General features: G+C 49.2%; 3 protein-coding genes across 3 annotated transcripts; 1 reads left to right on the forward strand and 2 right to left on the reverse strand.

Annotated features, from left to right (window-relative positions):
- Positions 1-1,384: 1,384 nt before the first annotated feature.
- AUEXF2481DRAFT_3352 (uncharacterized protein) lies at positions 1,385-2,788 on the forward strand (the record flags this gene model as incomplete). The annotated part of the gene is made up of 2 exons (XM_013490274.1): positions 1,385-1,391; positions 1,434-2,788. The coding sequence occupies 2 exons, from the start codon at positions 1,385-1,387 to the stop codon at positions 2,786-2,788; spliced, it is 1,362 nt and encodes a 453-aa protein (XP_013345728.1).
- Positions 2,789-2,919: 131 nt separating this feature from the next.
- Positions 2,920-4,261, reverse strand: AUEXF2481DRAFT_603823 (uncharacterized protein). The gene is made up of 4 exons (XM_013490630.1): positions 4,248-4,261; positions 4,007-4,137; positions 3,645-3,935; positions 2,920-3,567 (listed from the first exon to the last, which is right to left on the reverse strand). The coding sequence occupies exons 2-4, from the start codon at positions 4,087-4,089 to the stop codon at positions 3,051-3,053; spliced, it is 891 nt and encodes a 296-aa protein (XP_013346084.1). The 5' UTR covers positions 4,090-4,137; positions 4,248-4,261; the 3' UTR covers positions 2,920-3,050.
- Positions 4,262-5,160: 899 nt separating this feature from the next.
- AUEXF2481DRAFT_78310 (uncharacterized protein) lies at positions 5,161-12,931 on the reverse strand. The gene is made up of 2 exons (XM_013490538.1): positions 11,320-12,931; positions 5,161-11,267 (listed from the first exon to the last, which is right to left on the reverse strand). Exons 1-2 carry the CDS (start codon positions 12,870-12,872, stop codon positions 5,417-5,419), a joined length of 7,404 nt encoding a protein of 2,467 aa, XP_013345992.1. The 5' UTR covers positions 12,873-12,931; the 3' UTR covers positions 5,161-5,416.
- Positions 12,932-12,986: the final 55 nt, after the last annotated feature.

A 12,986-nucleotide genomic window follows, 5' to 3' on the forward strand; every position in this document is an offset into this window, starting at 1 on the left:
CTCTTGCTGAAACGATGACTCTGCAGGCTAGTAACGAGTCGTGTGCCTTGTGCCTTGGCGATCTGTCGGATCTACAGAGTTGAAATGAATGTGGGACCTGGGGATGCGAGATGGATGCTACGCAGATTCGTCCGTGAACGGTACCGGAAGAAGGCCGTGAGAGATTCTGAAGAGTCGCGTGCTTGGATAATGATACGTGGCAATGCCAGAAACAATGGGCAGTCGAGCGAGTGAACAGACGACGCAATTCAGCAAAGAAGGAAAAAAAGGTGACGACTGCACGCCCACCAAACCATCCATCCTCGTCGGCCACCGAGACCCTTGTTTTTCGACAAAGCTCGGTCCTGCCTGCAGGAACATTCGCGTTTCACAAAGCAGGTCCCACCACCATTTCTTCAAGCCACAACTGCCAGCTTATGCCGATCTTGATACATAGTGCACGTGAAGATCCATTTCTGTTCTGCATACGTCGAAATCATGGTCCTTCTATCAACTGCTTCCACTCCAAACCATTGCTGCCTCGCCTGCCATCGACGCCGTTGTTCCAAAAATACCCTGCGCGTAGCTTCAGACTTCGGCCAGTGACATCACGTCCTGCCACCCCGCATCGGATTGCCCTTCTCGTGTCAAGAACGCACTGGACGCTCCGCCTGATCCGAAAAGCTGCCACGTCAAGGACCATCGCGTGTCCTGAGGTTTGCGAAAAAGCATCATTACGCTCTGTCGATCGGTCAATCACCCGTATTGCTTGTGCTGAACACGACTGACATCTGCTCGTGGTCATTTCGACCTCGTTGTCCACTTTTAAGCAAGCCGACAAGTCTTGTCACTGTTGCGTCCCGAGGTAGAGCAGCAGAGTATGGGAGACAAGATTCGATGTAAATCTCCTTCTAGAGTTCAGCCACATGTGTTGCTAATACACCTTGGCTGTTGAAAGTAGCGTTTGTCTGGTAGAAACAATGCTTTGATTCAAGCCGGTGCTCGCCCACAAAGGAACTACGTGTGCTCCAAGAAGACACGCGTGCGCCGTAGGCTTTGGAAAGAGTGCAAATTCAAGGTAGGGAAGTCACCGCTCGCCCTTGCGCAAAGTCTCAATCCTTGCATCCGCTACCTGCCATCCTGAAGCTCTGCCCTCACAACATCCATCCCGATTCCCATCACTATCCCTATTTACAAGACCTATCACTTCGCCTACTACAAGACCCTATCATGGTTCGCTCCAGCTCCATCCAAAAGCGTTCCAACTTCGAAGACACAAGGCGTCTTACTCGTCGAGGGAGATTACACCAGCTCTGTGCTGATGCCGCCAATTCTTCGCCTTCCAACCACAATTGGATGCTGAATCCTCCTCTGACTGTTGCTTCTGGCTAGCATCCAAACAGTAATGTCATGTACGCAGACAAGCATCACTGCGATGAACTAACATCATCAAGGGAACCAATTTGAGCCCTTGGCTCATCTTCAAGACCGCAGATCTCGATGGTTCGCCAATCGTCATTCAAGACGCAGAAGAGCGAGAGAACACAAGAGAAAGGAGCTTCTCGATTTCCAGCTTGCCACCCTAGACACTGAATTGTCCACTCGCGTCGATCATGTCATTGCAAAGCATCAGCGCAACTCGAACGTCCAGCTACCAGCACTTGATCCCTTCCCCATGCAGATGATCAAGTGGGAACCTCCCAGGCTGTCTCCGGTGCACACTCCTACCGCTCGTCTCTGTCCTGTGTCCGATGAAGAATGGTCCAAACTCGAGATCATGTTCTTGTCGCCCATCAAGAAGCCTACAGTCTTCCCATCTCCACCGACTTCTCTCATGACCACAGCTGAACTTGGCCTTTCCACGCCATTGGCGCCCAGCATGGGCACGCCCACTTTCGAAGCCAATTCTCGAGCTGCTGTTGCCAGTTTGAGTCTTGCTCCAATCATAACACCATGGATGCCGGAATTTCCCGTCGCTACACGTCTCCAGGACCCCAATCTGGCTCTGGATGATCCGGAAGACGACGATCCGTTCTCCCCATTCGTGGCAGCAGAATTGCCACACTTCCACGACATTGACCCATTCAATCTGACCACTACCTCAGTCCGCGACATTAAATCGAGTAAGAACGAACTCTTTGGATCAAAGCTACAGCCTACGGCGTGTACTCTGTATCGTGAGAAGGTCGATCAGAATGCTGAGGAACATACTCTGGATTTCTCACAGTCGCTACGTAGTTGTGAAGAAGGCAGAATGCCAGGTTTGGTGCCTGCTGAGCCAACTGCTACATGGAACGTCACTCCTGAGGTCCAATGGCTCGATGAACCTGTTCTGGATTGGCCATACGATGTCCTCAGCGACTGGAACAACGAGCCCTTCCTTGGCTGGGATTGTGAGCCTGTTGCAGATTACAAGTGCGAAATTGCTGATTGCCCTGAGGATCTTGTCATGGTCGAGCATGAAGCCGAGACGTACGACTGGACCTTCCTGTCCAACAAAGATGCAGTTCCAAGCAGTTGCGTTTCGATCGCCAGCTCAGGGTTCTCCAGCGTCGAAGTCCTGCCATTGCCTTTGAGAGATTCTTTCATGGGAGAGAGCTCAGCATACGAAGAACCTGCACGCAAGCTGGCTGACGATGACTTGGAGATGCATAGAGTGGTAAAGTCGGCCTGGGAGTCGGAGTCTGACTTCTGTATTCCGGCCTTCTTCTGGGAGGGCGACAAGAGCTTGAGCGAGGAGGTGTTTGAGAGTGCTGTCTTTGCAGTGTACCCCCTGTGCAAAGAGGACGACAAGAGCTGGGACTGGTGAATTTGGTCGTGGTATGGGTGAAACTCAAGTGCCGGTCGTTATGGAAAGTGCACTATCTCTAAGAGTATAAATAAAATCAATTGGCCCTATGACTCCTCTCTACTCTTGCAGCTTGACTGAGTCTTTCACAATACGTTCTTGGAAAACACGAGTAGCATTGTCATTATTTGAGGCCAGCATAGGGTAAGGAGAAGCAAGATGTATCTGGAACGGCAGAACGATAAGAGAAAATGACAGCAGAGAACGGCGGTCATGGCCGACATCAGACAGCCATCTCCTTTGCAGTGGCAGCAGCGCTTGGATCAGCAGCAGCATCTCCCTTGCCCTGCTCCTCGCCCAAAGAAGTCTCCTCATATAAAGGCGTAACACTCGTCTCCTCCAAATCCGACCCCTGCCCACCATACTGCCTCGGCACCGAGCTCCCCAAAAACCCATGCAACTCCTCACCATAACTCATCCACTGCATTTTAGCCAAAGTCTCCTTGGCCATAAACATCTGCATAGCCCCAAACATCCACTGCATGACCCTAGGAACATTGACAAAGTACTTTTTGGACAGAGTTTCCGGATAGTAAGCAGAGAAGAGTTGAATAGCCTTTTGAGAGCAGGCTTTTACTTCGGCTGGTTGGCGGAGAAAGGAGATTGAGAGGTAATCGTGGATTTGGATGGCGAGGTGAGGGTCTGTGCCTTTTGCATGGTCGGGGATTGGGGTGGTTGTTTTGGAGAGGTTTAGGGATTGAAGGGTTAGTTCCATCAATGCGACACGCCAGCGGATGAATCTGTTTTTTTTTATCGATATGGTCAGTCTTTTTTGCTGGATGTTTTGTGTGGGGGTATTTTTTTTTTGCTTTCTCACTCGTCTAGATTTCCAAAGGTGTGTTTGGTATCCTTGACAGCACCGTAGATGTTGAAGGTGGCAATGTCAATGTCGTTTGGGCTTTCAGGTACAAAGACTAGTTTTGTAACGTAGCCCAGGCCTTTGAATTTGGTCTTGTCGAATACTTGTTTCATGACTTCGCGGGGCTTGAATTCCTTGCGCCATTTTAGTGCTTTGAGGAGTTGATCGCTGGCTTTGTTGACTTGTCCTTCATTTGCACGGAGGAACTTTTGGAGAATGAGTAAGGTGCTGAAGGGTGCGGGTTTTCCTCTATCATGTCTTTTGGGTTAGCTGCTTGTTGCTCTTCTCTGGGATGTGTAGGGTGGAGCGACATGACATACGCTTCAGTAGGCGGACAGAGCTCAACGCCGTACATCTCGCTATACCCAGCTTCCTTGATCACTTCGACAAGCGCAGCCGACATTCTGATGAGTACATGGCCTTCAGGTAGGTTATCCCAGTCAGAGCCATGCTTTAATTTGGCCTCGTCTATCTTTGTATTAAGCTCTGCGGCATTGACTCCTTTAGACATGTAAGCTTACTATTCATGGTCCCTCTCCCTGAAGCGCATGCCAAACTTACTGTTCGCGTCCGAACTCAATAGTGAGCTACTCATGTTTTGTTTATTTAATGTATTGACTTTCGTGTCTCGAAGTGGTTAGGCAGTGTGATTGATAAGATGTGACGCGTTGTTTGCGGCTCGTGAAGCCCTCGTGGCGTTGCCATACGCCCGGCACGTGAGACGCTCAAAGATCGAAAATATATATATGATTGGATGGGATGGCGCTCAACAACATCCGATATGGTCTAGTGGCTAGGATTTCTCGCTCTCAAACCGTTCGAAAGAACAACTAGGTCCGAGGAGGCCGGGGTTCAATTCCCCGTGTCGGAACGTCTTCTTTTGCAAACACTGATGACGGTTTTGTGGTGCAGAACATGCTCCAATGTCCACTTTTGCACGGTCTCTCTCTTTTTTTTCCTTTTTTCGCCATAACCTACCAAGTAAACCGCACACTTGAAGATCTCACCCCGATCTCTCTGGACCTAATCATTCTCTCCATCCTTTCGGCAGCAAGTAGTTTGGCCAGCTGTTCTCGAGAATATTGAGCTCCTACTCCAGCACGACTGACTTTGTGCGAGTAGTCTGATAGTATATGTATGCATGAACCTGTTCTATAGTACTAGGACGGGTTGTTCTACTCTGCAATTATGTTTCGAGAGGTGTACTTATCATTTCATCGCCAGAGTACACGACATCTCAAATTACGTGATTTTGTATTCGTTGATACGATATTGACGACCATATATCGATCCGATGCATCCAGCAGTACGACAAATTCATCAAAAAGATACCACGGTCCCATCTCTCGTAATCCCGAAAGTATAGACAGTGCGCGTAATGGGGAAAGTGAAATGGTCGATGTTGAATTGGTAGTTGCGAGTACGACCCTGGCATTACACGAACAGTCAGCGACATGTCGCATCGCGTTACACGACCCAGTCTATAGAACAGAAGTATAGAAAGTACTAAGCTAAACCCACTGTAAGGCCTATCCCAGTCACGCGTTTTGACACAAACCATTCAGGATAAACAAAAAAGACTTCGTGTACTAGTATCATACTTTCCATGGGCACCATGTTCACCTGCCACCCAAATTTCCCATCTCTGTTTCAAAATCAACAACACCTTATACACACTCGCTTATAGCCTGTATACCCAACCAGAACTCCTCTTCCCTTTATAAGATGATCTACAAAAATGCACACCAACCAATATACATCTGACACAAGTTCCACGGGTCTGTAGCTTGCCCAATCAAAGCATTAACATGTCCTTCCACACTCAGCGGTATCGTCTCACCCCTCAAGAACCCCTTGAGCTTGCTGCTGATAGAGTCAAGGACCTCTTGTGGTGTGTCCGGCACTCCTGGCGTCGTCCTCTTTTTCTTACCGATGAAGTCTGTAGTAGGATCGTGCAAGAACGTTTCCAGGATATTCATCAAGGTATCTTGATGTTGTCGAAGTAAGCCTAATGTCAACTCAGCTGACTTGCGGAAAGGTCCCTCGTAGCCGTAAGCTCCCATGGCCGCAATCATGTTGTGTGTTAAGCGGAAAGGCACAAGTTCTGGCTTTTCGAATGTGAGTCCCTTGTCGAACAAGCAGTTGAAATCGACATGGAAAACGCCACCAGTGTCTTCCTGCAACAGAATATTCTCTCCATGACGATCGCCAAGTCCGAGCACATGTCCGACCATGGACATCACTGCAGCCGAGCGAGCGTATCTCAATCTGGCAGCGAACCACGAGTCAGGCTCAGGGAACATTTCTGTAAACCACTCGTGAAGAATGGATGGGAACACCTTGAGCACCTTGTCGGTGAAGATGTCCACGTTGGCAGGATTGGCGCTTGCCTCGCTAAGGAAGACTCGCAACTCGTTGTAATTCGGCTGGACACCCTTACGCTGGTATAGCTTGAGAAGAATGTCGCGCAGAGGCTTGATTCCTTCCACCCACTCGATAGTACCCGACTCTTCACTCAACGGTGTGACTCCGTATGTTTTGATATAGAGACGTCGCTTGTTTGACTCAGTGTCTCGTTTGAGCGCTCTGTTGATCATTGTGTTAAACTCCATCAGGCGTTGATCCTTTCTCAGATCATCTTTCGGCTTGCACAAGAGTCCATACTGCTTGCCGTCTGAGCCTCTTACTGTCAACTTTCGTGGTCGTTGCAGAGAATTGAGGACCAAGACTTCATCGCTGAAGCTCTGTATAGTGATGCGCTCTTGGGAGAATGCCACAAACTTTCGAATGTGGAAAGCATCTTGTACCACTGGTGCGTTGGCTGTCAAGGTAGACTCCAAGGGTATGACAAGAGGATTGGGGGCCAACTTGTGATTGAAGTTCAAGTCCTTAGACAAGCCGACGTTGGCCGATCGTGTCTCGATGTGAATCTCACAGGCTTGTAGCAGGCCATCAGATAACTTCTGGCCATGCGTTATCATCACACGCAGATCCAGCCCGGCAGACTCGTTCTTGGGTCTGTTTTTGGGATCTTTTAACTTGCTGATGATGGCCGTGCCACGACTTGCTCTGTCCGGTACGGAAGCCTTACAAACAGCTAGCAAGAACCAGAGTGCTTGACTGGGATGTGTCGAAACAATCTTCGAAATGATCATCTGCAGAACCTCGTAAACCTTTGGATTTGGATGAGTGATGCGCGAAATCATTTGAGGTAGAGCGTTGTAGAATATGTACGGAGGTATCCGGTCGAAGTACTTCCTCATCTGTTTGTGGACTGCATCAAGCCAATGAGAACGTTTAGCAGTCACCTCAGCCTGACCATCACTCCTAGTCCTTTGCATACACTCCATACCAAGATCCAGCCAGAGTGTGATGATTTTGGGAATGGTCTGATACCAGTATTTGGAGCCGAAAGGTACCGATCGTAAGTAGTTCTCGATGACTAGTTTGGTTAACTCTCCGGAGATGAAGTGGTCTGATTGTTTGGCTACGGGTAGTGTTTTCCCGGCATCGAGAAGCATGTTGTAGTGCTTGCCCAAGTAGTAATGACCCTTCTCCCATCTTGAGTAGTGCCTGGCGGCATATTGGTACTTGACTGTGACCTTCGTTGCCTGTGTCTGACCCGAAGCGTCCAACCATTTCGCAAGTAGCAGATGCGCTCTTGCAGAAAGCATGTTCTGCTTTTGCTGTGCTTCTTCCGGGTTGCTTGTGTCCATCATCCTTTGATCATAGGTTGCAAATGTGTCAGATGCGATAGCGCCCTCGAGACTCTGGATGGCTTGTCGATGCTGGTCATCCTTCCACAAAAGTCTGGCATGTTCAATTTTGGCTGCATCGTCTCCACAACTGAATGCGTTAAGTACAGCATAATGTGCTATAGTCGAAACATTTGTCTTTCGAGCGAGACGAGCTGTTGTAAGCCAGGATGTGCCGATACTGACGCTTGAGAAATCTATATTTGACAACCGCATGACTGCACGTCGAATACCAAGCAGATATTGCTTATCGGAGATATATGATCCAACTACGGCCAGTCTCTTGTCCATGACTGCAAGAATTGATGTAGGACCTGGTTCTTGAGTTGTGGGGACTTTGGTAGCTCCACTGAGCGCACCTATCTCGTACACAATGTGAAGCTTCAAAAGAACGTCGTGACAGGCCTGGAGCGAACTTCCAGAGACAGAGGTCACACCTTTGACCACGCTGTTGCGAAGATTGTTGATTGTGTTCGATACTTCGTCTTGATTCTTCTCTTGCATGGCAAGAAGCACTTTGGCAACACCAACATTGAATTCGCTTTGATTCTCCTCCGGGAGGCCAGCAAGAACTTCCTTGAGTGTATCAAACCTTTCGGTAGTCCAACATGCCTCTGTGATGTATGATAGAAGTGGGTTCTTCTCGGCCTGGCTCGGGTTGCTATTGTAATAGGACGCGTATCGCAAGACTTGATCGTACTGACCGGATTCTCTAAGACAGCTCAAGAGATCGATTTGACGGTTTGTATCTGATGGTTTCTTGATCAGCTCAAGCTCATACCAGCTTTGGGCAGCTGACCATCTTCCTGTTCTTTGGTGTTGGTAGGCTTGTTGCTCGGGACTGAGAATGTTGAGATGTGCAGAAATTCCATCTAGGCCATCTGGTTCATCGATCTGCGAGTAGATGGAATGCAAGCGTTGAAACATTGCGTCATGTTCTTTGGCGTCTTGCTTCTCTTGTCTTTGCGACTGTTCCCGGATATGGCTCTCCCAGTGAAACAGAGCACGCGCATATGAGCCACACTCCATTGCGCGCTGAGCGATGATGTCTGCAGGAATAGACCGTATTACGCTCTCTACGCTTTCGATTTGACCTACGTCCTTCACCTCTTCCATTTCAGAGATCGGATGACCTGCTCGTATCGCTGCAGTTCGATACGAAGCCATGGTCCGCTTCTTCTCCTGTAACCACTTTGACATGTAGTCCAGCACGGCAAAGACGTTCTCGCTACATTGTCGGAGGGACACCCTTTCTGACTCGACGACAGACTCAGTCGATAGGACTGTCAGCATCTCAACCCCAACGTCCTTCGCCTCTTGAACAGTGCCGCCGAGGACGATGTTGAGCGCCGCATACGGAAGTAGGAAGCTGGCAATGGAGATGTCATGTCGATTGATGATGCGAGCCAGAATGGGAAATACCATCTCTGCATTGTCGCCTTTACCTCTCCACATCATGTCGTAAGCCCATTCACGTAACCAAGTACTGTGGCACTTCCCCGCAACAAATACTGGGTAGTCTCGTTTCCCGGGTTGTTCGGACGAAATTTTTAGCAGGTATCTCGAGCTCAAGAATGGTGTAAGAGTATTCCGAACACTTTCTGTCATTTCGGTCCAGCGGTTGTATGCTGGGCCAGCTTGCGATGGTCTGAGACGTGCTGTTGCAGCTTCATTGAAACCACAAAATCTAACCAGCTCTTGCATAACATAAGCCAAGAAACCCTGGTCGCGTGCGTTTGTAGATGATCGGAACGCCGGTACCAGCACGTCTTCGAGCATAATAGCGACCCAGTTGATAACTTCGGATGCTTTCTCAAAGTTGGAGAGAACAAGGACTTGTCGCTTACTGCTGCTCATCTCGACGCTGTTTGCGTCCAAACAGCCAATGATGCCGATACACTGTGCACTGAGGTCGACGACAGTTGAATCGTGGTTGGCATATCTCGTACACACGTCCAACAAAGCACGCATGACATCTGCTATCGCAGCCTTAGGCTGTTCGCTAACAGCTGCTTCGTGGACAAATCCTTGATTCTCGCCGAGCCAGGGTACCAGCTCGAGTAACCCTTGGGTGACAATTGCAACATTTTCATCATGCAGTCTTTTTGCAAAAGCACGAAGATGGACGTCCGGGCGCTCATCTTTCTTGAGCCTTTGAATCTCTAGGCCAATCTTGGACATCAGAGGAATTGAAGCCAAAGACGGTATAGTCATCAGCTTCTCTCGAATCACGTTGCTATGGGTCTTGACCATTTCGCTTATCGTATCGTGAATATTCATCTGAAGAGATGACGAAAGACCATTCCAGTGTTGAGCCACGAGTGCAAACGTGTGGTCGACCATATCAGCAAAATCATCGCCCTCGAGAACTGCGACCAGAGTAAGCCAGGCGGAAAGTGCCGATTCTTGGAGTTTTGGCTGATCGATGGCACTCTGAAGACACGCTCTGATTTGTGGCAGAGCGACGCTGACCTTGCTCTTAGCTAGTATGATCATTTGTTCGATGGCTCTGACACAACGGAGCTTCTCTGAGGAAGACAGCGACAGTGAGTTGTCGATCGAGTTGGAAAACTCGGTCATTATGCCTAGAATATGTGCCTCGAAGAAGCCAACGACCACCCGATTGGCTTTTGCGTTCTGTTTCGAATGGCTTGGTTTGCCCTCTACCAGCATGATGAAGATCTGGATAGCTTGCTGTGCTTTTGGTGCGTTCAATTCGTCTTCATCTCCCGCAGTTTTGAGCATCTCACAAGCAATCAAAACAGGATTTGACCGAGCCAGGCTGCCGAGATCGCTGCTCTGGAACCCAGGAGCAATTTCCGCGAGACACCTGGTCGCGTTGCCCTCGACGTCACTTGAAGGTTGATAGAGCAAAGTGGATATTACGGCGGCAAGATTAGCAGGCGGCTGTAGACACATGTCTTGTATGCTGGTGTTGGCACTGCGAGCGGAAGCGACTCGCTGCAGAACATCCTTCTTTCTCGTTAGAACGAGGAAAGGTACGGTGTCTTTTTGTGTTAACAGCAAAAAGTGGCTGACGCTCATGCCTAGGAACTCGGAGAGTTGCTGAGCCTTCTGTGGTTTGGTGGTGAGATCTTGTATGACAGCAACAGCGATACTGCGATAGAACGGTTTGAGGAGTGTTTGCGGTGAAAGAGACAGCGTTTCGGCAATATCCTCTAGCTCACTATAGGCAAGAGAGCAGACCAGAGAGTTTGGATGGCCCAGATAATCTACCAGCCTGAGTAATGCCAGATTGAGCTCTTTCTCGCCACAAACAACTGCGACTCGACCCCAAGCCAGAATCAGGGTTTCATGTTGGCCTACGATATCCTTTGTGGATAGTGCCCTAAGAAAGTTCAGTGCAAGTTGTCGATTCTTGTTACGAAGCTCGACGGGCAAGCCTTCACGTAGGAAAGCAGCCAGCGTTCGCCCTGCAGCGAGTCGTAGCTCTCTAGAAGAACTATGCAGGTATTTCAAGCACCACTCTGCCAGAAAAGAGTTGCCGAGATCAAGGTAGGTGGGGTCTCTGTTGTGCAACACTATCGAACGGACTGCGAGGATTGCAAGTACCCTGTGTCTGTTGGAAAGCTGCAGATCCTGGCTCTCGAAGAGCTCTGTGAGCATGAGAAACATTTCTGTCCAATCTTCTGCGCGATCGTTATCTTCCCAAGTGTTCCTGTCTGGTTCTTGTCGAAGGCGATGATCACCGTCGCAAACTGAACACTTTCCACTGTGCAAGTTGTTCGTGGCAGCACAGGCACAAGATCTTACAATCTGCCAAAACATGGTTTGTTGGTCTTCAGACATGGAAGCGTAACATGTACTGGTGGTAGCAATCAGTATCTATGTGGAGAATGTCTGCAGACCGAACTTACACGGCGTCATTTTGGCGGCCATTCGTGTCACCTTTACCCATCAAGATAGCTACTTTGCGTCGGAGCGTCTGGTATGGGTCTCCTGAGTGAACATTCGAAACCTTTGGTGTAGGGCTGCAGGCGTTATGCAGTCCAGCACGTAGCGATTTTGGGTGAGCCAGAAATTGAGATGAGGGCTGTGTTGGCAGGACGGGAGTCTCAATGTGAGTCTGGAGGTCATGGTCGCTCATGATCGTATCGGTCCGTTCAGTGATCTGATTGTTCATATCATGCATTTTTGAGCATTTCTCGGCCACTTGCCGCAGAGGCTCGCTAGTAGCCTCGAATTTTGATGTGTCGCGAGCAAAAGCGCCAACAGAAGGTAGCAAAAATTCTTCGATTATGTATGCATAGTCTGCGGCATAGCAATCTACCATGTGATTGATAGTCGACGCAAGCTCCTGCTGAAGCCCAACATCCAGCGGTGATCTTCCTTCGTACATGATGAGTCTTGAGCAACACTCGCACACACTACTTAGCATGTAGGCAACTCGATTCCGAGCAGTTGGGTCCGAAGGGCCGTTCAGTACGAAAGTCTGTAGACGAACGACTTGCAAGGCAAATTGGGAAAAGAAAAGTTGTTGTTCAAACCATGACTTGTTCTGGAACAAGATACGATTCATGGACGTGACCGAGTCGAAAATCCATTTATGCAGCGGAAAAGTCGAAGTCTGCAGCCGAGTCAGGGTGAACTTGGCTGTTGCAATGTTTCTCAGGGCGGAAATGAGAAGCAGCTGTATTCTAGTGGCCGAGAGAGCATCATTTATAGACAATTGATGGCCCAATGTTAACGCCACGCTATTCTTTGGCGTGGGCCAAGCACCGAAGGTACTTCTAGCTGGTGGTAGCAGAACGGGCGGCACTTGTGACGAAGGCTTTGAGAAAGCGCGACTATCTTGAAGCAGTAAGAGGATGTCAGTAATACAATCCCGAAGCATTTGCAGCAAAGCCTTCGCGTGTGGCCACAAATCCAAAGTTTTGGTCAGACTCATGACCAGTGAAGACAACAGCGAAGCTAGCGGGCCTTGCAATTGGTCGCCTTTTGAATGTTTCGCTACCATGAGCAGCTTGGGGAAAAGCCAAAGTAAGAGATGTGGGTGTTGCTCTGGGTTCGATGGCGAGGCATGGTGAAAAAGGATGTCTGGCTGTGTTTGGATGGTAGATTGGATGACAGCAAGACTGTCAACTGCCTGTGGGAGCAAGAAGTCCCACTGAGGGAAGGGGTCATCTTGAAAGAGCACATCGAGACCTGCCTCAACAACAACCTTGATAAGTTTATGGTTGACTTCAAGATCAGATTCGGGGGCCGAATTTTTGTTGAGTAGTTCTTGCAGGAGCTGACGGAAAGTAGCGGTGGTGTCTGTTTGTTGAACACCACGGGCAGTCTCGACGTGGTTCCTTACAAGTTGAGCAGCGAGGGTAGATGGTGGTGGAAGATTTGCATCTGTCAGGTCATCGCCACCAAAAGAAGCGTTGGCGCGATTATGACTGTTTGCGAGAAGTCTTCCGACCATCTTGCAAGTCTTGACGCAGACACAGTCGCATAAGCAGCAGAGAGGGCATCTGGCAAATGTGTGATGGACTGAAACAAGTGTGGCAGTCGCCGAGATGGAAGACGCGACCACGGA

The sequence above is a fragment of the Aureobasidium subglaciale genome (assembly GCF_000721755.1).
Source record: "Aureobasidium subglaciale EXF-2481 unplaced genomic scaffold scaffold_5, whole genome shotgun sequence".
Lineage (NCBI taxonomy): Eukaryota > Fungi > Ascomycota > Dothideomycetes > Dothideales > Saccotheciaceae > Aureobasidium > Aureobasidium subglaciale.